This window comes from Mirounga angustirostris, unplaced genomic scaffold, assembly GCF_029215605.1.
Source record: "Mirounga angustirostris isolate CCGP_5_RB_7025 unplaced genomic scaffold, mMirAng1.0.hap1 SCAF_10, whole genome shotgun sequence".
NCBI classification, from domain to species: Eukaryota; Metazoa; Chordata; class Mammalia; order Carnivora; family Phocidae; genus Mirounga; species Mirounga angustirostris.
This window is the reverse complement of record NW_026991718.1, coordinates 19,489,540-19,512,323: the sequence shown is the minus strand read 5'-3', so window position 1 is coordinate 19,512,323 and position 22,784 is coordinate 19,489,540. Positions and strand designations below refer to the sequence as shown.

The 22,784-nt window shown below is 58.0% G+C and overlaps 1 protein-coding gene and 1 long non-coding RNA gene across 5 annotated transcripts in view; one reads left to right on the top strand and one right to left on the bottom strand.

The window, feature by feature from the left end:
• ADCY3 (adenylate cyclase 3) overlaps window positions 1–22,784 on the top strand; it is a 77,066-nt gene that overhangs the window by 39,737 nt on the left and 14,545 nt on the right. For all 4 annotated transcript variants that reach the window (XM_045884199.3, XM_045884198.3, XM_064571934.1 and 1 more), the window contains 5 exons: window positions 16,439–16,569; window positions 17,120–17,231; window positions 17,374–17,501; window positions 18,508–18,666; window positions 19,287–19,464. In XM_045884199.3, coding sequence (XP_045740155.1) covers window positions 16,439–16,569; window positions 17,120–17,231; window positions 17,374–17,501; window positions 18,508–18,666; window positions 19,287–19,464 — 708 coding nt within the window. The remainder of the gene's footprint in view (window positions 1–16,438; window positions 16,570–17,119; window positions 17,232–17,373; window positions 17,502–18,507; window positions 18,667–19,286; window positions 19,465–22,784) is intronic.
• LOC135361718 (uncharacterized) lies at window positions 2,210–16,442 on the bottom strand. The gene is made up of 2 exons (XR_010405469.1): window positions 15,730–16,442; window positions 2,210–15,593 (listed from the first exon to the last, which is right to left on the bottom strand). It is a non-coding gene; the product is annotated as an uncharacterized LOC135361718 (long non-coding RNA).

Below are 22,784 nucleotides of genomic sequence, written 5' to 3'. Positions count from 1 at the left end.
ATGTATTTTGCAAAATGCATCAAAATATCTTTCTTTTTTTTTTTAAAGATTTTATTTATTTATTTGACAGAGAGAGACATAGTGAGAGCAGGAACAAGCAGGGGGAGTGGGAGAGGGAGAAGCAGGCTTCCCGCCAAGCAGGGAGCCCGATGCGGGGCTCGATCCCAGGACCCTGGGATCATGACCTGAGCCGAAGGCAGACGCTTAACGACTGAGCCACCCAGGCGCCTCCCCCCCTTTTTTTTTTAAAGATTTTATTTATTTACATCAAAATATCTTTCAACAATGAAATAATGTCGATACGTGTCGATCATGATGCATTTGCATCTACCCCAAGTCAGTACTTTTACCTTTTCGGTCACAGTGCAGGACCTCACAATGCTCAATTCCCTCTCCCCCAGACTTTCGGGCGATTGTAATGTACGTTAACACGTATTTGAAGACCCGTAAGACGGTATGTTTGCAGTCTTCCGCAGCGAATAGCCAGTGCGTACACTTGCTCCCGTCTGCCCTCTCCGATGCTCGCTATCCCTTCATTTCTGTGCTTCCATCTTCTTGAAGAATTCCCTTTAGTGTCACTTTTCATGAAGGTCTGTTGGTGGTAAGTTCTCTCCATTTCTAATTGCCTGGAAATATGTTTATTGTGCTTTCAGTTTTGAAGTTCACGTGTTGTCGGAGGGAGAATTCTAGGTTGACTCTGCTTTACTCTGAGCCCTTTGAAGGCGTCTCCTGAGATCCTGTGGCTTCTACTATTTTTGTTGAAATTCCAGCTGTCAGACATACTGCTGCTCCTTCTAAAGAAATGAGTAGTTTTTCCTCTGGTTGCTTTTATAGTTTGTCTTTGGTGTCCACGGTTTCATAATGATGTGCGTAGCACTTTTCTTTGCAGTTACTCTGCAAAGAGTTTGTGGGATTTTGGCAATCCCTGGTATCTGCCTGGTATCTGAAGAGCTCTTTGAATTGATGGTTTGATGTCTTTCATCAGTTTTGAAATTTTCAGCCAGTATCCTTCTGCTTCATTCCATCCTTCCCTTCCAGGACTCTACATGTCCTTATTAGACATTTTTACCATGTTCCATAAATCTGTTTTTGTTGTTTTTTTTTTTTTTCCTGAATCTCCCCCGCCTTTTTTTTTTTTTTTTTTTTTTCTGGGCTTCAGACTGGATATTTTTACTGACCTAACTTCCATGTTACTAATCCTCTTACCTGCTTTGTTAAATCAGTGCTTGAGTTCATCTGTGGAATCCTTAATTTCACCATTTTTTCACTTCTAGAATTTCCACTTGATTTAAAAACAAAACAAAACAGATTCCAGTACTCTGGTTAAGTTCTCCACGTTGTCATCTATTCTTTGGAACATATGAAACATTTTAAAGGCTCTGACAGCTGCAGTATCTGATGTATCAATGGGTCTGCTTTTCCCTATTGACTTTTGGTTTTTCTCTATTGACTTTTGCCATCTCATGATATCTTGGCCTTTTTAAAAAAAAAATGCTGGATAAATTAAAGGCTGAATGTCGTGTACGGAGAATAGTAGCAGCTCTGGTGGATGTGTGTCTCCAGAGAGGATTTACTTCTCTTCAGTTCACCTTGATCCACTGTGGGGTCGAGAAGATTTAGGGCTGGGTTTTAGTCTGAGAGCTGGTTTCTCTTGTGCCTCCTCTTAGGAAATAGTCCTTCAGGGGTTTTAACTCAAAGGCTGGTCCCCTTCTTGAGGGACCCTGAATTCCCAGCACTAGGAGACTGCCCACACTCCCCTTCGATTTTAGCCTCTCCGCTGTCACTTTCTGCTTGAGTTCTTGGTCTCTCTCGCCTCCTGTAGCTTGGGGGTCGGCAGACACGTCGAGGGGGTGTGTGGAGAGAAAGGTTCTCTCCTCTCTAGGACCTCACCCCTCTGCTCTGCCTTGGAATCCTTGCTCACCGATCTTTGTCTCTCCGGCCCCTTGAAAGCGTATAGCCTTGCTCTCTGGCCGGCCTCTGAACCCTGGCCTCAAGGGCAAAACATGGCCGAGTGTGTCGGGCTCACTGAAATGTGTTTCCCTGCCCTCAGAGACCTTGTCCCTTCTCGTCCTAGCTCCCTGCGTGGTTTCCCATGGTCCTCAGATAGCTGTCTTATCCAGCGTTTATGGTTGGTCCTGGCTGAAGTGTTGGTCTGGTGCAAATCTCCTCTATAATAGCAAGAAGCAGAGGTTGGACATTATCTTCAATGTCTTGAAGTTAATTTTTAAGTAGCTTACAGTGTACGTGGTATAAAATTATGAAGGTGTGAAAAGGTTATACCGTGGAAAGTAAGGTTCCCTGCATGGCCGTCCACTTGGCCGCCCCTCAGACCACCACTGTCATGTCTTGGGACACTTTCAGGATTCCAGTTACTTCCAAATCTGGGACACAGACTTTGCACACGTATGCAGGTAGTATACCCTCTCTTCTGCCCCAGATCTTTCACCTGCTGTCTTTGAGACGGCTCTAAGGTGACATGATACCGCCTCATCCTTTGTTAACGACTGTATTGTATTCCGCGATCGAGAAGTAACGTTTCTTTAACTGGGCTCCTAAGTGTACGGTTCAGTGTCATTCAGTTCACGGTATCGTGTGCAACCTTCACCACTGTTCATTTCCAGGATTTTTTCATCATCTCAGACTGAAACTCTGTGGCCACGAAACACTAGCCCCCCATTCTCCTTTCCTCTGGCCCTGGCCGCCACCACCCTACTTTCTATCTCTGAGTTTCCCTTTCCTTGGAACCTCATGTCAGTGGAATCACGTCCTTCTGCAGCTGGCTTCTTGTGCTTCGCACAATGTCTTCGGAGTTCACCTGTGGTGCAGCACGTGGCGGGACTTCCTTTTCAAGGTGCAATAATACTCCATTGCCTGCATTTGTGGATGCACACTTGGGTTGTGTCCACCTCCCAGCTGTGGTGAATCGTGCTGCTGTGAACACGGGTAGACAGGGACCTGTTTGACTCTGCTCTCGATTCTTCGGGGTATATACGCAGATGTAGAATTGCTGGGTCATGTGGTAGGTCTAGGTAGTAGTTCTCATTTTTTGAGAAACCACGCACATACATTGTTGAGAAATATTACCGCATCATCTCTCGTAGAGGTGCAAAGAATTTATACTCCTCCCGGCAATGAACGAGAATGCACTTAGGCAGTTAAATTCCCTTGTTTACTGAGAAAATGCTTCTTTGATATGGAACCCTGCTGCCCCTCTAAAAATGCCTGTTTGGAAACCCCAGGGGCGGGGCGGAGGTCCCACAGAGGTAGTGGCATCCTGTGAGCTCTTTCCTGCTGCTTACTCGTTTGGCTCAAGTCACAGCCAGGTAGGCTGAGGCTTGGGAGAGGTTTTCTTGTTTGTATTTTTTAGCACACGTTGTACGGTATTTGGTAAACGCAGACAAGTATCAAGAAAAAAATACCGATAGAGGATTATTCCTGCAAGTCTTTTTTTGTTCTTCTTCGGTGTTTTGAGAGCGTCCTCACCATGTTATCCTGATTATAGAAGTAACACCTTATTCTCATAGATAGCTGTTAAGAATAGCAGCTAAGAAGCAGATCTTTGAGTCTGGACGCCTGCGTCATGTGGTGACTGTGGGGGCCGAATGTAGAGGGTGTTTTGCCCGGTGCCTGCGCCTACAAGGCGAGGCGCCTGGGCTGTCTCCTGTCGGACTGTTGTTGTTGGATAAAAGTCTGAAGATAGGGAGAAGTCTAGAAGAGACCACCCAAACCTCCATCCTTTGGGTGTTTCTTTTAAAAATAATTTTAAAAACGACATCATGATAAATTGTGTTCTCAGCTAAAGAAGGTTTTAGAACCTTCCATGTTTGCTTTTTTTCCCTTTTTTCCTTTTATGGAGGTGAAATTCTTATAACGTCGAGTTAACCATATGAAAGGGTGCCACCGAGTACCTTCCCGATGCTGTGCAGGCAACCACCTCTAGTTCCAAAACGTGTTCATCACTCCAAAAAAAACCCCATACCCAAGCCTGATCTTTAAAACCACACAGAAAGGCACTGGGTGAGCATTGGGTCAGCCCCGAGCAGCAGGTGCCTTTCCTTGCCAGTGAGGACCGAGGCCGGAGATCCTTGCACACACCCACCGTCCTGTGCGCGCGCCTCTCCCTGGGACCGACTCCTGGGTCTGAAGCCTGCACCAGAGGCAAGTCCTGCTGGTGAGCTTGGACCTGGGATTTGCATCCATTGCTTCCTCCAGCATTTTCTGGGCAACAGTGAGACCCGGCTTTCCCACCTCCTCACCGTGTGATGTTGGCACTCTGCCTGACTGGTCTTCAGTTCAGTTTTCTGCAAAAGTGAGATTAAAGATAATGCCATTGTCATGGAGTTGTCCAGAAATCATTTGAAGTAAGAACATTGAGATGAGTCTAAATAACATGAAGCCCTTTCGTGGCTCATGCCCTGGGGACACTGGCTAGAGGAAGGGCCACAGGTAGGATGAGACCCAGCTTGCTCCCTCCCTGGGCAGTGGGGCAGACTTGACATCCCGGGAAGGCCGGCTGAGTGCAGAGGAGGAGGAGAGGTCAGCAGTCCCATTTGGCTGTCCTCCTGTGAGGACTTCTGGTGAGAATAAAAATGAGATCGTAGACGGGAAAATGCTAGAAAGGACTACAGAAAGTCCTCGAAGCTGGTTTGGTCGTGGCTCCTGTGTGAGGAGTTGTCTGAGGTCAGTGCCCCTGTGGCCACCCACAGTGTTTAAATGTCTTTGTAAGAAATTCCCAATTCAAAAAATGCTCAGTATATCCTCTGCAGAGGACGCTTCGTTTCAGAGTTTAGTTATATCATCATTCGTGTCTCACTTTGTATTTTGTCGGCGTGTATTTATCTTGTTTCCAAGCTGCCTGGGGAGGAAGCGGCGTGTGCGCTGAGGGGAGGGCCTGCCCTGGCGGCTGGGCAGCCTCCAGTGGGACGGGGGTCTCCTCTCCGGGCCTCCTCCCCTTCCTCAGACGGGCTGAAGGGATCCCATCCCGGGTCCTCTGCTTCTGTTTTCCTTGCGCCTGTCACCTGGGAGGTTGTACTCTCCTTCGCCAAGATGACCAACGTCCTGCTGATAAAGGCAGGCGACTCCCGACAGGTGGGCCGCCAGCCCTCGTCCCCTGGGAAGGTGCAAGGCAGCCCCGGGCCTTGGCACTCAGGCTTCCGCTTTGGCTTGGGCACCGAGGTGGGCTTGTCTGCGTGGTGAAGAGAAGTGGGATGGAGGTCTCAGATTCCGGTCATCTGGCTGCAGCAGCTTCCCTGACTCCAGTCTCCTGCCCACAGGCCCAACCACTCTGAGGGCCTCGGGGAGCTGAGGCTTGGGGACAGTGGCCCTGGCGGGCACGGGGCACTTTGGTTCTGCTGAGTGCCTGTCTCACTTTGTAGGCAGTCCCCGGCATCTGCCTGTGATATGGGGCCATCAGGGGGGACTTGGGGCCTCTCTCTAGCCTCCCCAGCTCCAGGGGCTTGTTAGGGTAGAGCAGGGAGCCCAGAGGTCTGGAGAACTGGCGTCGTTTTTCTTTATTCGCATGTGCCATACTCCAGGGTGTAGTTGGGGACCTCGAGGGTTGCTAAGTGCCCCAACTGCGGCCTGGCAACAGCGGGCCGACGGGAAATCCGCGCAGCACATACCTGTCACCAGGTACAAACGACAGAATTCTGAGCTGCTCTGGATCTCACACTCAGAATTAACTTCCCAGGGAGGGGGCCGTGGTTGAAGGAGGACGCCGGGGGGGATGGAGGGATGAAAGGCTGTGGCAGAGGCCAGTGCTTCCTTTAAACTGCATTCTATTAGACGGGCTGGCCTGTCCTTTTTCAGGGAAGAGAGGGCTGCCCCCAGTCCCCGTCAGAGGTGAGGAGGGAGAGCCGACGGCTGACTGTGCAGAGTTGATTCTAGGTCAGAGAAGCATCCGAAGGCCTCAGTGAGGGCCAGGTCCTCTTTGTCTGGGTGGTTTTCCATGTAGCTCCTGGGGGGATGTGCAGGACAGAAGAGCCCCTTCTCTCTGCCTTTCCTTCTACTTAAACCCAATACCCAGGGTCACCATGACCGGGGGATGATGTTTCTTCTTCATGCTGGAGTCTTTCCCCAGGTGGGTGGCCTTCTGCCCTTGAGGTCTTGGAAGGAAGAACCATCCATTACCATGAGAGTCACAGACTTCTCCCCTGGGAGCCCCAGAACTTGGGACTCGGGAGTGCTGTCCTTTCATAAGGTCAGCTGTTCCTTGTCTTCTTGAGTGGCCCTCCTCGCTGACTTCTGCCCACGCCTTTGGCCCCGAGGGTGAGGCAGAGAGTAATCTCACCCCTGCACCCTGTTCTCACGAGAGGTTGGTGGGGGAGAGGAAAGTCACACAGCCTTCACACAGAGAGACAGACACACAGACACAGAGCGAGAAAGACACACACACAGAGACCAGCTACGTCTTGCCCTGGGGTCGGGCTTCTGGTGTCCATCCTTAAAGTGTCCGCTCTTGTCCTGGCAACAGTGAGATCGGGGCTGGGGACCTGCCTCCTGGGGAGCCACGGGGGGAGGGGAGGCAGGTGTGGAGTGGGACGAACATGGCCCCACTGAGCCGTGGCGGCTCTGCGTCTTGCTCCTCGAGTGGGGGCCTGGGGCCAGGCTCTTGCACCGTCAGCACCTGGTGTGGGTGGGACAGGCCCGTCGTCCACTAGACAGCCACAGAGGGCCCCGCTCCCCGACACGGGCCTCGAAATCTTCTTGCTACCTTAACGTCCTCATGGACCCACTCGCCAGTGTATCTGATATTTTTAAGTTGTATTTTAGCCTCGAGCGCATCTTGGTTTGAGAAAAGCCAGAAGGCTAATTTCCCGTGGCGTGAAGCAGGGATTCGTGCTTCTGTGGGTTCCAGCCCCCACCTCCTGGATTTCACAAAATGTTCCTCATTCGAGCGTTTCAGGATTTAGCAGAACCAAGCCACGTTTTAGATAACGCAGGTGATGAGCCCACAGAGGACAGGTTGTTCCAGAGCCTTGGAGGGCTCCTGGCGGTGGGAGGGCGTCTGCTGCATCAGGTAGCCCCAGGCGCTGCTGGTGGTGACAGGACTGTGTCTGGGCTGTGTGGCTTCCGAGCTGCGGCCCTCCTGGGCCCTGGGGGGTCAGAGCCACATCCCCCCCGCAGCATGTGTACCCCCGGTTTTAGCGACTGCTGTCCCTGACCAGTGTGGCCGGGATTGTGGAGCGTCCCGCCCTCTCTCTGGCCAGAGGACTGACGTTTGGTTTCGTCAGGGGGTAGTTTATCAGACAGTTACTTCGTGTGGAGCCCTGGGCTGCGTTTTTACTGGATTATCTCCTTGAATCATCTCCGAAAACCCAGCGGAGAAGAGTTGGCGCGCCCCCCCACCCCACCCCAGCCGACCTACCCTACTTCTGTTGGGTAGTCTCTGGACCACACCCGGCCTGTGGGGATCTGCTTCCTTTGACCTGTCCGGAGTTTGAAACATTTCTAATACTTAGAAATTTGGGCGTTCTCTATAAAAACTTGTATTTCTGACTGCCTTGGAAAACGGAAAGATACAACACAGGGCTCAAGAGGGAGGTGAGGCAGGGAGGTGGTGGGTGTCAGGTCCTGCAGGGCCTTGTAAGGACCATGGCTTTTCCCCGGAGGCATTGGAGGGTGGGAGGTTTTAAAAGATCAGTGTGGCTGCTGGTGGAGAAGAGAGAGCAGTGGAAGCAGGGAGACCAATTTGAAGTGATGCAGTCATTTTCGGGAGAGAGGATAGTGGCTCAGACCAGGATGGAGGTGATGAAAGGAATGATTCCAGGTGTTTTTTGAAGGTAGAGCTAACAGGATTCACTGCTGAGTGGCATGGGAGGGGGGAGAGTGGAGAGTCCACGATGGCTGTCGGGATTTGGGCCGGGAGGCCGTCGAGAGGAGAGGATGGTGAGAGCACAGGTTTGGTGGGGGGTGGAGAGTCTTTCTTACCGACATCCATGAGGAGAGTTGAGGGGACACATCTCATCCTGTGCCCTACCTGTGTGTCTGGCAGGCTTCCTGGGCTGGGCCAGCATTTGCACACTCTGGAGGGGCCCTCCAGCGGTGACGATGGTGGGTCCTGTAGGACAAGGGCCTCAAGCTGGGGAGTCCAGCGAAAGCTGGCAACCAGACGGCTCCTGAGGAACACTTATCACTTCTCCTCAAAGACAGTAGGCGGTGAGGGCAGGGGTGGGTTAGGGAGGGCTGAGTGCAGAGGTGGAGAGGGACACGTGGCAGGTCCTTCCCAGAGCGCCCGGCGCTCATCCCTCGCGTGGGAGGGACTGGGGTCGGGAGCCCAGCCAGAACTGGGGTGGGGCCGAGCAGAGGCCCAGAGAGTAAAGGAAGGTGGGAGCTGCATTTGGGAAAAGCACTGGTGAGATTTACTGCTCCACGGGGAGGAGGCATAGGGGAGCAAACCCAAACCACCAGCGACCCTCACAGGTGGAGAGCTGGTCTGTCGAACCCGCTGGAACCTTCACGCCTGGGGTGGGTTGAGCAGGGGCGGAAGCCCGTGGTTGGGCTCCCACCGCCGACACGGCAGGTCTTGCCCACTGATCACTGATGTGGCCTCGGCATCCTTCTCTAGGCAGCGGCTCTGTTACCCTGGGTTGGCCCGTAAGCCGCACTTACTTGCTACAGTGTTCTAGAACTGCTCTGATACGGTAGCCGCTGGTTATATGTGGCCATGTACTTTTAAATTAATAAAAATTTAAAAATTAAGCATTAGCGCGTCTGTCGTACTAGCCACGTCTCCTGTGCCCAGTAGCTACAAGGGGCTCGTGGGACCATCTCGGACAGCGTAGACCACAGAGCGTTTGTTTGATTGCAGGAAGTTCTAACAGTGCTGTTCTAGAGGGCGATGGCTGGTCCCTTGGGCCACCGCTCCTAGTTGACAGCTCATTATCTCGCCAAACCTCTCGGGAGCACCTGCTCTGTGCCAAGCACACTGGGGGAGGGCTGGAGACAACAAACACACGGCCGTCTTCGGGCCCAAAGTGTGGTCTCCTGAGACGGCAGTCCCCTTGGCCTGCACGGTGGCCCCTGTCTCTGGAGACCGTACAGGAGTCCAGGCAAGTGTCCCCTCTCCCCCTGTAGCAGGGTCAGAGTTCTGGGCTGCCCCTGGGTCTGTGTGATTTCTGCACTGTCCCAGATGATACGGCCTGATGGTGGCCGCCATGCCAAGATTATGAGCCTGCTTCCTTCTCGGAGCTGACAACTTGAGAGACTCTGGGGATGCGGGCTCGGAGTCCGTTTTCACATCGGAGGGGCTTGTTCGAAGAGAGGCCGGCCTTTGAGCTCCCTGGGAATGCCCACAGCCCTTGGCTGAAGACAGCAAAGCACTCCTGCCCCATGAGACCAGGCACTTCCCAGGTGACCTGAGTGCCCTGGCCGTCAGACCTCTCGGGAGTACTGTTTACCTTTGACCTTCCCAGCATTTAGCCTGGGGCCTTGCAGAGACGACCAGTGACTGTTCTTAGCGAGGCAGTAACCATGTCTTTGGATGGGGCAGCCCGTGCTGGTCCCCCGTGTAGACGGTGGCTGCCCTCCCCAGGCACATGGCAGCACAGTTCCCCGATTGCACGTGCCGTGGCCCTTTGCCCTCTTCATCAGGGAGAGGCGAGCTGTGTGGGCTCTGACCTCCCAGGGCCGGCGGGCCAGGTCCTCCTGCTCCTCGTTTCCTTCCTTCTGCTGCCTCCTCTGCTCAGCTGGTCAGGCACCTGCTGTGGTCCTTGGACCTTTGTTTTGGCTTTCAAGTGGCCTGGAAGCTCCAAGAATCTGGAGAAATCAGGCCCAGAGCAGATGTGTTTGGGGACAGCTGTGCATCTGCTCACAGCCTGTGATGGGCTGTAGTGATGTGTGTATGTGCGTGTGTGTGTGTACGTACCCACGGGACGTGCAGAGGACACACTCAGGCACGCACGAGGACACGGCATGCAAACAGACTACAGGCTTGCTTCGTGCAGACGCCACCCACCCACCCAGCTACCTGGGCACTGCTGATTTCTCTCTCCATTTTAAGTCTCCCCCCCCCCCCCCCCGCCCCCCACCGCCCCTTTACAAGGATGTTGTAGAAACTTAGCTTCTCATCAGCCAAGCTCATGTATCCAAATCCCTGCTGGCCACTGCCTGTAACGAACTCCTGAATGCCCCGTCAGGGCCCCCGGGAGCAGTGCGGGCCTCCTGCTTCTGTCTCAGTCCTGAGCCGTACAAAGGCAAGGCCTGGCCTGAGTCAGTGCTGAGGAGAAGGGGGCTTGATTGGTTCCTTCCCAGAGCCTGGTGGAGGCCATGCGGACAGCCTGCCCTGGTCAGGGGCTTACAGCCCACCTGAGCAGTGTGGCAAATACCTGTTTACAAATCCCTGCCCGGGCCCGGGACGCACGCTGCACCCCAGCCAGTCCCCACCCCCGCCCCACCTCTGCACAGCCCCCAGGGCGGGCTTCCGGTGCTTCTCCCTGGGATCTGGGTCGCTTTTTTGCTCTACCCAGAAAGCCTACTAGAAACTTTCAGGGCTTGTTCTTTCCTTTGCCTCATTTGGTTCTTTTCCCAGAGAGGGTCAAGGCCTTGACTAGGTGTGTATTTTTAGGCTAGCCATCAAAGCACTGCAGGGCTGGGAGAGACCACGTGAGGCAGCTTCCCCACCTTCTCCATCTCTCTGCATGGACCCATGTGGCAGGGCCCCAGGCCTCGGCTTGGCAAGTCTGGCAGGTTCCCATCCTGTGGTGGACTCCCTCCTGTCACCTCCTCACCCAGCGTCCAGGACCTGAGCTCACTAGCTCTCAGCGCAGCACATTCTTTGTTTGAACTGCTTTGACTCTTAGAACATTTTTCCTGCTCTAGAAGCCAGTCTGTTCCCCAAAGCCTTCTCTCGCTAGCTTCCTCTCGTGGGAACCTCCGGAGCAAGCGCCATCCCTTTTCCACGTACCCTCAGGCCTGACGGTTGCTCCCATGTCACTGTGGAGGCTGCGCTTCTCTGGGTGCGTTCCCAGCCTCTCAGCCCACCTCTGACGCCTGGCCTCAGGCTCCTGCGCCTTGTGGTCACGCCCCAACGAGGGCCTAGTGAACTGTTGCCTTGAGGAAATCCGTCTTCTCGAATGCTCCTAAAGGGGCGCTTCCAAACTTTAATGTGGTCGCGAGTTACCTGAGGGTATCTGGGCCTCATGAGGAACGGGCCTCAGGTGAGGCTGAGGCTGCCACTCCGAGGGCCAGACTGGGCTGTGGGGCCCGAGGTCCTGAGGGATGGGCTGAGATGTCCCCGGACTCGCCACAGATTTCTGCTCCTCCCCGTAGCGGGGTCAAACGATGCACGTTTCCCCTGTTAACCATACTAGGCCCCTTGTGGGCAGTTGGTGGCCTCACGCTGCGCATATGCCATGGGGGAGGCCTTCTGGGGCCAGCATAGCTGGCCTCTGTCACAGCTTTGGGGTGACTCAGCATCTCCGAGCCCTCACCTTTGGCCCTGTGGGTTACTCAGGGTCCACTGCCAGTCGCTGAGACCGGGCCTCGCAGCGTTGGCCCCTTTCTCCTCCCCTCAGCCTGTGAGGAGGGGGTATGGCGGCTGAGGGAGGTCACTGTGGCCTGCCCAGGGTCTGTCCTAGAGAGCCAGGAGTCTCCCTCAGTAGCACCTCTCTCCTGTCCTCTGCTGACCCATCAGAAGGAATGCCAGTATCTGCCACCAGCCCTGGCCTGCCCTCCCTGAGGCCACCACACTGAGGCAGCCACAGAGGTCTCAGCTGGGTCCGCTTCTGCAAGGAGGACCCTCATCAGGAGTAGCTGGATGTCCCAGCTCAACTCCACAAGCACTGGGGGCAGCACAGAAAGGACGTTCGGGTGGGCTCACCCACTGGGAGAGTCCTCACAGGTGTTTCTAGAGCAGCCTCGTTAGGTCCTTCCTAGGGAGGATTTGGGCACTTCATGTTCCTTCACATTTGCAGCAGAACAGCATCCAGTGTGGATGAGAGAATTGCTGTGTCAGAAGCACATCCTTTGGTGAACAAGGAAGTCCCACCTGTACTTTCGGTCCAAGAGCCCTGGGTTCTAGTTCTGGGTCTGTCGCTAACTCTGAGGAACCTGGGATAAACTAAACCGCTTACCCCCTCCATGCTTTGGTTTGGTCGCCTGCAAAATGGAGGCCGTATTACACATGCATGAAAATAACAGGGCAGGGGAGGAAGTTTTAGCAAAGAAGGGGGACAGTGTGGATCCTGGCCAGTAGCGTCCATTTGCCTGGTGAGTGGCGATACTTGAGAACTAGAGAAAGAAACGAGGCCAGGGTGATGGTTCTGTCACTTGGCTCCTGGAGAAGACCCCTGCCACCTCCCTCTTGTGCTGTGGGGCGGGGGTCCCCTCCTGGCTTCGGACCTGGCCATCAGTCTCCTTCCTCGGCTTTCATCCAGGTGGACGTGGGAGTCCGGAGCGAGCCTGGCGGACTGGCAGGGCCCTTCCCTTTCTAAGAAATCTGGTCATTACCAGGGTTAGGGTCATAGCAAGGGAAGTTTTGTGTTTATTTCCAGTTCAAAAAGTATGTTTAAAAAAGCAGCAGCATAACCATATAGCAATTTTGAAAAACATAACCCGTTTTCTCGGGATTCCATTCGCCAGGTCAGATTACCCTGTTCCCTCTCGCACATACTCTTCTGCCGTGATTCAGGGGCGCGCGTGGGTCTGCCGTCCCCTTCTCAGGATACGGTGTTGGCTCTTTCTCTTTGGTCACGTTCTCATCACGGCACTTGTCATTATGATCGTTTCTATGAGGTTTGTCCAAAGGATGTGTCCTAGTCGAATGAGCCACTTGCTGGGCATTTGGGCCTTCCAGTCTTTTCCACAAATGTGAATGATGTTCATTGAAGTTCTTCTGGCATGTATGTCTTTTTACTTCTCATGGATTATTTCTGTTGGAAAAATCCCCAGGAGAGCCATTAATGGGTCAGAGGCTCGGAACATTCTTATGACTCCCGAAACATATAGTAGTTGCTATTTTAGGAAGAGTGGGAGTTGCTATTTTAGGAAGAGCCTCTATGCTGGGGAGACCAAGCCACATCCCTCGGCTGCTCTGGGTGGTCCTGCACCCCTGTAGAGGCCTGGCTGTGTTTCAGGGAAATTAGGACTGTGGTCAGGGGCATGGAGCACCTCGCAGCGCTGGATTGGTTCCCAGGGAGCCCAGAGAGGCTCTTCTGGAGGGACAGGGCTCTGGGCTGGGGTCTGACCCTCTGGGTGCTGGCTGCTAGGGCTGCATAGGCCGGTTGGCTGGGAGCCCAGCACAGGTCGCTGCGACTCTCCTAATCCTTGGTGTCCCGCGACCCCTGCCTGTGCACACACCTGAGTGTCCTCTTCCCCGGGCTGGCGGGCCCTCCCCCACTCCTCACACATCTGCCTCTTCCTCCCCTTAGCGAGCACCTGCATGCGCGGGTGGCGGGGTCAGGGAGGGCATGGAGGGACAGAGAGAGAGCAAGGCTGAGACATCATGGACGGCGGGACCTGTCTTTGTCTCCCCTTCATCCTTGTGCCCGGACCAGACAGGGTTCCTCGGCCTGGTCGAGTGACCCCAAGGACTCTCTGCTCACCCTGGATACCTCCTGGGGCTCTTAACCTATAATAAACCTGTGGCCAGCCTTTGAAACGCAAAGGATTTTAGGCCTCATCTTCCTGAGGCACCTGCTGTCCCCACACCCTCAGTGACACTTCTCCTCAGGTGACAGAACAGCTGCACCATACTGAGCACTTGCTGTATGCAGGCCTGTTCTCAGTGCCCTACGGTGAGGAGTCACTTCGTCTTCCTGCTTTCCCGACGGCTAACTGTTGCCCGGGATCACACAGCCAGTCCGCGGCAGGGCAGGGGTCTGAGCTGGGCTGTGGGACCCGGAGCCCAAGCTCTTGACGTCGCCACACCCTCCCGTCCCGCCAGCCCGGGTTCCTGCCCCGGCACTCGCCGCCTTGTCCCCTCCAGACTCCGGCAGCTCCCCGCCTAGGCCGCCCTGAGGGCTGGCAGGGCCCAGGCCTCCGGCTTGTCTGGAAACCCCTCCTAGTGGCTCCTGTCCTTCCCAAGCTGAGCGCTTGCTCCTCGGTGTGTGGCCTTAGTTCAGTTTCCGAAGGCCCGTCCCCACACGCGGGCAGGGGGCACAGGGGCTACCCCCGGGCTCCGGCCCCTCATTCCTCTGCGACGGTGCCCCTCGCGGGGCTGTTAGCAGCGGGAGCGACGTAGCTGTGGAAATGGGAGACTGGTAGTAACCGCTGTGGCACTTCACGCTGGGCTGAGGGCCACTCGCCTGGTCGTCACCCTGTGCCTGGCCACAGGAGGGAGAGGGGAGAGGGACCTCCTGTGGCGCAGGGGTGAGCAGGTGGGGGCTCTGGTCTGCAGACCGTCGGGGGAGCAGAAGGGGAGCTGTCGCTACCGCAGAGCTGTCTTCTTCCGGAGCTGGTGCGGGAGGCCCCAGCCCTCTGGCTTCCGGGGGGCACGGGCCCGGGCCCTTGGGGGCCTCTTGGCCGCCTCACCCAGAGGAGAGGAGCAGAACCTCCACACTTCGGTTCTCCTGCCCCAGAGAAGGCGTGTTTCAAACAGAGCTGGGTTCTCTGGCCTCAGGGTCCACGGGACACAGCCGAGAACAGGAGCCCGCAGGGCCCCCCGACCCTCGCAGACCCTCGGTGGGAGGCGAGGCCCCCCGCTCCTGTTCCCACCAGGCTGGCGTCCCTGCCGAGGTCTGGGGCCCGCAGCCTCTGTTCCTCTGGACCGGCCCCAGACGCAGAGGACACAGGCAGCCGCTCTTGGTTTCCTGGCCACCCCTGCACCCAGGTAGCTCCTGTAGCTGGCAGGCTAGACACAGTACTGCTGGACCCCCCTGCCCCTCCCGCCGTGCTCCGCCCTGTCCGTCGGCCGAGCTCTGCAGTACGTGGCCTGGCCCCCCAGAACCACTCCAGCACGGGGGGCAGGCCCAGCCGTGCCTCTCTGTCCCCGCCTGTTGCCCACCTCCCACCCCCACTTCTCCTAGGCCGACCTCAGCTTTGCTGCCTCGCCCCATAGGCCTCAGCCTCCCCTTAGCCACACTTGCCGTACCCCCGCAAACCTCAGCTTGAGCCGCAAGCTCAAGTTTCTCCCCCACCGTCCTTCACCAGACCCATCACCACCTGCCTCCCATCTTGGGGCACGGGGTCGTGCAGCCTTGCCGATGCGGTGCCCTGCCTAGGCTTCTCTGTCTGGCTTCACCCCCTCCCAGGGGCTGTCTCCTGCCCCATCTCCCAGCCCCCCAAGCTGGCTCAGTGTCTGCCTGCAGCACGTCCCAAACCAGCCCGTCTGTCCCCTCGCGTCTCTCCGCCTCTGTTCCTGACTTCACAGACGGGCACCTTCCACCCAGAGGCCGAAGCCACGGGCCTGTCCTGCCTGCTTGGTGCAAGCGGTCCCCAGGCCCCACTCTGCCAGGGCGACTGCTAACTGGTCGCCCTGCCCTGCCGTGTCACACCCCTGTGCCCTGCAGCTTTCGGGAAGGAGCGCCCCATTCCTTGCCTGGCACACGAGGCCCTTCGTGGTGCAAAACGGGGGTCGGCAGACGTTTTCTGGAAAGGGCCAGAAGAGCCTTTTTCAGCTTTGCAGGCTGTATGTTCTGTGTCACAACAACTCGGCTCTGCTCTCAGAGGGAGAAGACAGCCACAGATGACATGGAAACCAGAGAGCGGGGGGGTGGGGGGGGTGGGCAGCAGACAGGCGGCAGCGGCCCGCACGTGGCGGTGTGCCGACCCCCCCACTCCATCCAAACCTACCTCTGGAGCTGCAGGTCCCTGAACCCGGGGTCCTCAGGTCTCTGTGCCTTGTGTATGCGGCTCCCTCGGACAGGATGTTCTCAGCATCTCAGTCTTCAAGCCTCACTTCCAGGAAGTCCTCCTGCTTGCCCCTGACACACCCGGCTGATTCTGGCACCCTTCTTTCTTACTGCCCTGCTCTCCCTCGCTTGTCTTGGCACTTACCAAACTGCACGTCGGGAGGCATGCTCACCTGTCCCCCCATGAGGCCCTCAGCCCTCTGAGGGCAGAGACTCAGTCCTTTGCTGGCATTGGTACCCAGCGTGCTGCCTGGCACGTAGTAGGTCTCCGGCCACGTTGAATCAGGATTCTTGAATGACTGGTCTGTGCAGGGTGCGGTGGATGACACAAGGTCCTGCCCTTGGGGGCCCCCAGTGCAGGGGCTAGAACAGGCCCACGTAGGCACTGTCGCCTTCCCTGGGGCCGTGAGGGTGCTCTGGAGGTTCAGAGCCAAGCATGGGTTTCTTCGTGGGTGTTTGACTCCCATCAGGGCCTGAAGATGCTCCATCACAGGAAGCTGCTGCCCTGGGCCTCTCTGGCTGCTTCCCAACCTGGGATCTGTGCCGGGAGGGCTCTGGCCGACGTCTGCCGCCGCAAGTATCCGAACGTGCCCCTGGAAGGGTACAGGCTGGACCCTGCCTCCCCACTAACCCGGTCTTCCTCCTCCCAGGAGAACCTTATGCTTTCCATCCTGCCCAAGCATGTGGCTGACGAGATGCTGAAGGACATGAAGAAGGACGAGAGCCAGAAGGACCAGCAGCAGTTCAACACCATGTACATGTATCGGCACGAGAACGTCAGGTGCGCCGGGCCTGGGCTCCGAGAGCAGGACGGGGGCCGGACTTTGTGGGGTCGGCCGTGCCCTGTGGGGTTCCAGAGTCTTCCGCCAGGACTAGAAGCCGAGCCATCCCCGCCGTGTGAGCCTAAGGCCCTGCGGGAGCAGTGTTCCCGGCCCATGTTGGGGCTGAGACATCTAAGCTGTGTGGTCCGGCCCCAGCATCATACAGACATCACCCAGGGTGGGGAGGTGACATCCGGGAGGTCACCCAGCCATTCAGGGCCAGCACTGGGGCTCACAGCCGTGCTCCTTCCAGGAGGGGTGGGTTCATCCTGGGGCCAGGATCGGGCAGCGTGGGGGAAGGAGGCCTCGTGGAGGAGGGGCCCACAAGGATAAGCTAAACATCAGAGCCCCGAATTCACCTGGCAAGTGCCAAGGGTCTCACTGCTTTGGGGCCTGAGCAAGGGCCCCCTGCGCCGGGGTCCTGGCTGCCTGTGGTGGGCAGCGGGAGCTGGTGGGGGAGCCAGGCACGCTGTCTGGAGCCTCACGGCCGCTGCCCCCCTCCTCTTGCAGCATCCTCTTTGCGGACATCGTGGGCTTCACCCAGCTGTCTTCTGCTTGCAGTGCCCAGGAGCTCGTGAAGCTGCTCAACGAGCTCTTTGCCCGCTTTGACAAGCTGGCCGCCGTGAGTGCCTGGGCCTCGTCGGGCTTTCGGGCTCGGGGGCCACCCTCAGGGCGTGGGCCTGCCCCCCCCCCCAGCTCATCCGGTTTCCTTGCACCATGTCCAGCAGGGACTCAGAGCCACCCCCCACACCCTGTGCTTTCAGAAATACCACCAGCTGCGGATTAAGATCCTGGGTGACTGTTACTACTGCATCTGCGGCCTGCCCGACTACCGGGAGGACCACGCCGTGTGCTCCATCCTCATGGGGCTCGCCATGGTGGAGGCCATCTCGTGAGTGGGGGGCTCCAGGGGGAGGGGCGGTGGACCACGGGAGAGGCAGGCCTTCCGTGCTCAGTCGTGGGGGCCCAGCACACCCCAGGCCCCCATGTCCCGTGGGTGTTGCGTTGGGCGGCAGGCGGCCCAGTACCCAGTTCTGGGAAGTGGGGGACATGGCTCGTCTTCCTCACGGCTGAGGGGCTGCCAGCCTTCCACGGCCTCCGAGGGGCCCAGCCTCCATCCGCTGTGGTTTTCTGGAGAAGTGGCCGTCGTGGTGAAGTCTGTCACAGCCCTTCACATTCATCTGGATTCCCCCCCCTGGGCCCCCATTCCTCTCTCAGTGTTTTCTCACTGTGAGCCTCCAGGCCCATCTCCGGTCAGCAAGTCCGTGTGCGGCAGTGTGGGACTGGAACCCTGGCCTCTGCTCTGGGCTCCCAGCTCCACCGCTGCGAGCCCTGAGGACCTTGCACTCTCCCCCTCACACTCCCCGCTGTGCCTTGGAGGCCCTCCCAGGCAGGCCCTGGCTGGATCAGGCCCCAGGAGGGAAGGGGGCTCCTTGCTGAGGCTTCTCCCCCGGCCAGGATGGGGGCCGGGAGGGGTCATCTTGCCACCAGAGGGCCATTTTGCATTGTTACCATCTTCGGGTTAGAGCTCCTCTGACATTGGCCTAGAAACAGATGCCGCACTGGGTGTGGGGGGGGGGGCGGGGGGGGGGTAGTTCAGGATCACTCGTCTCCACTTCCCTCACCACGGGGCAGCTTTCCCGGCTGCACGTGAGCCCTGGCACGGTGCCCGGCGCAGGTGGACACGGGCAAGTAGCAGCCTTCCCTCTGTCGGCCCGCTGGTCCCCAGCCACAGGTGACTCGGCTCAAGCGCAGGCAGAGCGCTGTGGGGCGCCCAGGAGTCCCCTCAGCCTGGAGGGGAGGAAAGCCCGTGCAGAGCTCCTCCCCGGGGCATGGAGGGCCAGCCGCCTTGCTGCGGCCATGCCCGAGCCCTCCTCCTCTCCGTGTGTGCCTGGCAGGTACGTGCGGGAGAAGACGAAGACTGGGGTGGACATGCGTGTGGGGGTGCACACGGGCACCGTGCTGGGGGGCGTCCTGGGCCAGAAGCGCTGGCAGTACGACGTGTGGTCTACCGACGTCACGGTGGCCAACAAGATGGAGGCCGGTGGCATCCCCGGGTGAGCCAGCGTTCCTTCCCAGTGGGGAGGTGCGGGGGCTGAGGGAGGGGGCCGTGGCTCAGACGAGAGACACCCCAGAGCAGCGTTCCTCCTGGGGGCGCCTGCCTCCTGGCCTGAGCCCGGCTGTGGCCCCTCCGCCCGCCGTGGGGCCACAGGCCGGCATCTGGGCACGCTGTGCGGGGGCTGCCTGGGGAGGCCGGGTCCCCCGGAGGGCGCCGCACTGGAGGAGCAGGCTCCGAGGCACCTGCACACCCGGCTGGAGCTCGGTCACAGACTCAGCCGGTCGGGGCGGACGGGCTGAGGACGCAGCCACGCGTTCCCCGCCTGGTCAGCCCCTCGCAGGCGGTCACGATCCTCCCCCTCCGCGGTCACTCCCCAGAAACGGGTTTCTTAGCCCCTGGCGACAGGTGTTGCAACTAGGAACCCGCAAGGTACGCAGCGGTAGGACGTCACGACAGGGTTCGGGGCGGCCCTCCGAATTCCTCACCCCCCGCAGCGCTCTGCGCGGCCTGGGGACGTCGCCTGCCTGCCTCGTGGCCGGAGCGCCGCGGCTCAGAGGCGGGGGTGGCCTCCGCGGGCTCCGGCGGCCTGACGGGCCCGGGCTCCTCGCTGCCGTGCAGGCGTGTGCACATCTCCCAGAGCACCCTGGACTGCCTGAAGGGCGAGTTCGACGTGGAGCCGGGCGAGGGCGGCAGCCGCTGTGAGTACCTGGACGAGAAGGGCATCGAGACCTACCTCATCGTCGCGTCCAAGCCAGAGGTGAAGAAGACGGCCACGCAGCGCGGTCTCGGCGGCCCGGTGAGTGCCCCGGCCGGCCCGGCCCGGCACGGGAAGGCGGGTTCGAGAAGCCGGGCGGTGGAAGAGCGGCCGGGCCGTGGGGGGCACCCAGGCGGGCGGGGCGGGGCCGGAGAGCGCGTGGCTCCGGCGGCCAGAAGGGAGGCCCCCGGGGCCGGCGGCCGGCGGGGCGGGCCCCCCTGCGTCGGGGGGAGCGGTCGGAGCCCTGGGAGAGACGGGGGCGCCCAGGGAGAGGCTGCCCGGAGCCGCGCGGGGGCCGAGGAGGCCGAGGAGGCCGGGGGCAGGCCGTGGGGGTGCCTTGGTCACGGAGACGGGGAACCGAGGCCGGGAAGGCTTGCTGGGTGGGAGAAGAAGGAAGAACAGGCCGGAAGCAGTGAAGCCGGCCCGCCCTGCTCTCGTCTCTGTGCCGCTTCCCTGCCTCTCGTCAGACCCGAAGCCCTGAGCCGCGGCCCCAGCTTCTCCCGCCCGCCGCCGGCCTCCTGACGGGCTGTCTGGTTCGGAGCCACCAGGGGCCGCTGCGGAAGCGGAGCCCTCCGTGCTGCTCGGCTGAACCGGGGAGTTGCTTCACTCCTCGTAACTTTGTACTTAGGAACGCGCCAGCCGCACCAGTCGCACCAGTCGCGAGAATGTAACGGCTGAGTCTGGCGCTCTCGGGGATGGTATGCGGTCTGAGGCCGTCCCACGGCTGGGGCTTCGCCTCGTAAGGGCAGAAGCAGAGCGTGAGCTGGTCTGGGGAGGCTTCAGGGGCTGTGGCTGAAGACGTGACCCCTGGGGAAGTTTTAAGAGAGAACTACACACCTTCTCCCCTCCCGCAAATGTATGTGATGACCAGCGAATCAAACAGAAACAGAAGGTTCGTCCATTAGCTCCAATCGCAACCACTATTCAGGGAGTGCTTCTGTGCGTCCATTATTTCACTTACTCCTCAAGACAACCCTGCGAGAAGGGGGCTGTTGTCATACCCACTTTGCAGAGGAGGAAACTGAGACCTAGAACTTTGCATGCGAGTTGCAGATCTAGTAGGTGGCAGAGCAGGGCCCGTGCCCCCGGCCTGCCCGCCATGCTGCATCCCAGGTGTGCGTGGGTCCCTCCCGTGGGCAGCTCACACAAACTCAGCACCGGGACGGACGCACGGGGGGATAGGACACCCCTCACTCCCGAGTAATTTAAAATCCCGCTCGGCACCAGTGTTAAAGGCCAGTTCAGGGTATTTTCTGCTGCATATAAAGTCTGAGCTGCAATTAAATGCTCCAAAGAACTCAGAAAAGTAGGAAGCTGTCTTTCAGAATATTAGGAACGGTCAGGGTAGAAAGTAGAGCCTCGTGAAATAAGACTCGACCTTGACACAAAATTAACGAGTCCTTCATATTTTTAAGAGTGCTACACGCAGAACTTTAATACATTCCCTAGAACAAATTAAAAACGTGTCTTCTAAGCAGTTCTACAAGACCGTAACTGACAATAATCTAAGAAATGAGCTTTTATAAAGTGCTAGGAAATTTATAATTTCTGGCATATAAAATTTTTAATCGAGAAATGCTATTCCTTTCAAACAGTACCCACAAGTTGGGTTTTACCAGGGACCACCTTGAAGTCACAAATGGCAGTCAGATAGGTCTTTGGGACCACACTCGTTCTCCTTTGTTCTAATCTTGTATTTTATTTTGCTTATTTCAACAACCCTTGCATGGTATGTAATTTGGATCAGGCTTTGTTGGCCGCAGCGGACACCCCTCCGAGGGTGCAGATGAGGCCACCGAGGCAAGGGAGCCTGGGCAGAGCGGGCTTTATGAAGCTGTCGTGCTTGAGTCATCATTCAGCATCTCGGGGAACTTGAGCGTTCAGCTGCCGTAGCTTGTGCCCCCGTGTTCGCGGCCGGGGTGCGCGGGCCGGTGAACCACGCATCACAGCCGCTGTAGCTCGTGTGGCCAGCCGAGCGACTGTTCTGGAAGCCTCCACCTCAGACGTGGGCGGATAAGGCGACGTTCACCTGCTCGGCCACCACGGGGTCGGAGGCAGTAATGCGCAGATGTCGGGGGGGGGGGGAACACGTGTTGTGGGGGGACAGTGGGAAGAAGGAAGGAAGGTGGTGAGCGGTGCTCCTTGGGAAGTCACGGGAGCGAACACAGTTCCACTTGCAGAAATCTGTCCCCGTGGTTTTGTGAGATAAAGCGACGGACAGGGAGGAGAATGAGGACAGTCCTCACAATGAGTCCTTCCCGAGTGTTGAAAAGCTTCCAGACCTCTCCCTGCCCACCCTGCCCTGGTTGAGGCTCAGCCAGGCTGGTCTCAGATGCCTCCTCTGATGACTCTCGGGTCTCCACCTCAGGCTCAGCCGGCTTGCCTGCACTCACCCCTGCACGAACACGGGCAGCTCGGTCCCCGGTCCCTGGTCCCCGGCCCGGGGCCTGCTCAGCCCTCTGTCCTCCCATCTCCTCGGTGGCGGCTTCATTCTTTCAGCAGCTCAGACCAAACACCGGACACAGGCTTGACCCCTCTCTTTACCGGCCACAAGCCAGTTCCGTCGACCCTCCTGCGAGGGAGGACTCTGACTGCCCCCGCCCCACGCCCTTGTAGCCGCCACCCGGTCGGGCCACGTGACCAGATCGCGGGTCTCTAGCCAGTGATCCTCCCGCTGGCCGGGCCCCACGGTCCCTTCTCCACAGCAGGTGGTGCTCCCGCTGAAGCGCCAGGGGACGTCCTGTCACTGCCTTGGTCTCTGCCTGCCTCGGAGGGAAGGCCGGGTACAGCCAGGCCCTCGCTCCGCTCATTCACTGCCCCGGCGGCGGCACGGGCCTCCCGGCTGGTGCTCAGAGCACACATCTGCTGCAGGGCCTTTGCACCAGCTTCTCTCTCTTCCCCGGGGCGGGGGGAGGCCCATCCCCCGAGAGCTGCAGGATTCACTCCTTCAGGTCGTCACTGAAATGTCATCCTCACGGTGACACCTCCCCTGACCTCGTTACCGTCTCGCTCCCCAGCGATCTCTGTGCCCCTTCCCTTCTTTACCTCTCTCCAGAGCACTTACCCCCTTCTTATGTACTGTACTAATTTGACTGACTTGTCTTCCTGCTGTCCGCCTTCCCTCACTAGAATGTGAGCTCACACGGGATGTTTCGTGTATCCCCTGAAGTTTAGGGACTCCGCAAATACTCGTGAAATGAGTGGACTGTCTCGCCGTGGGTTACAGTGTTTGACCTGTTCTGTCAAGGAAAAGGACTCATCTCTGGGCAAACGGGCTTGTGGGATTTAGTCAGACTTTTGGAAGGCATTTGACAGATGCTACAACCAAAAAGGACCTCTGTGGATCATTGTGTTACTATTTT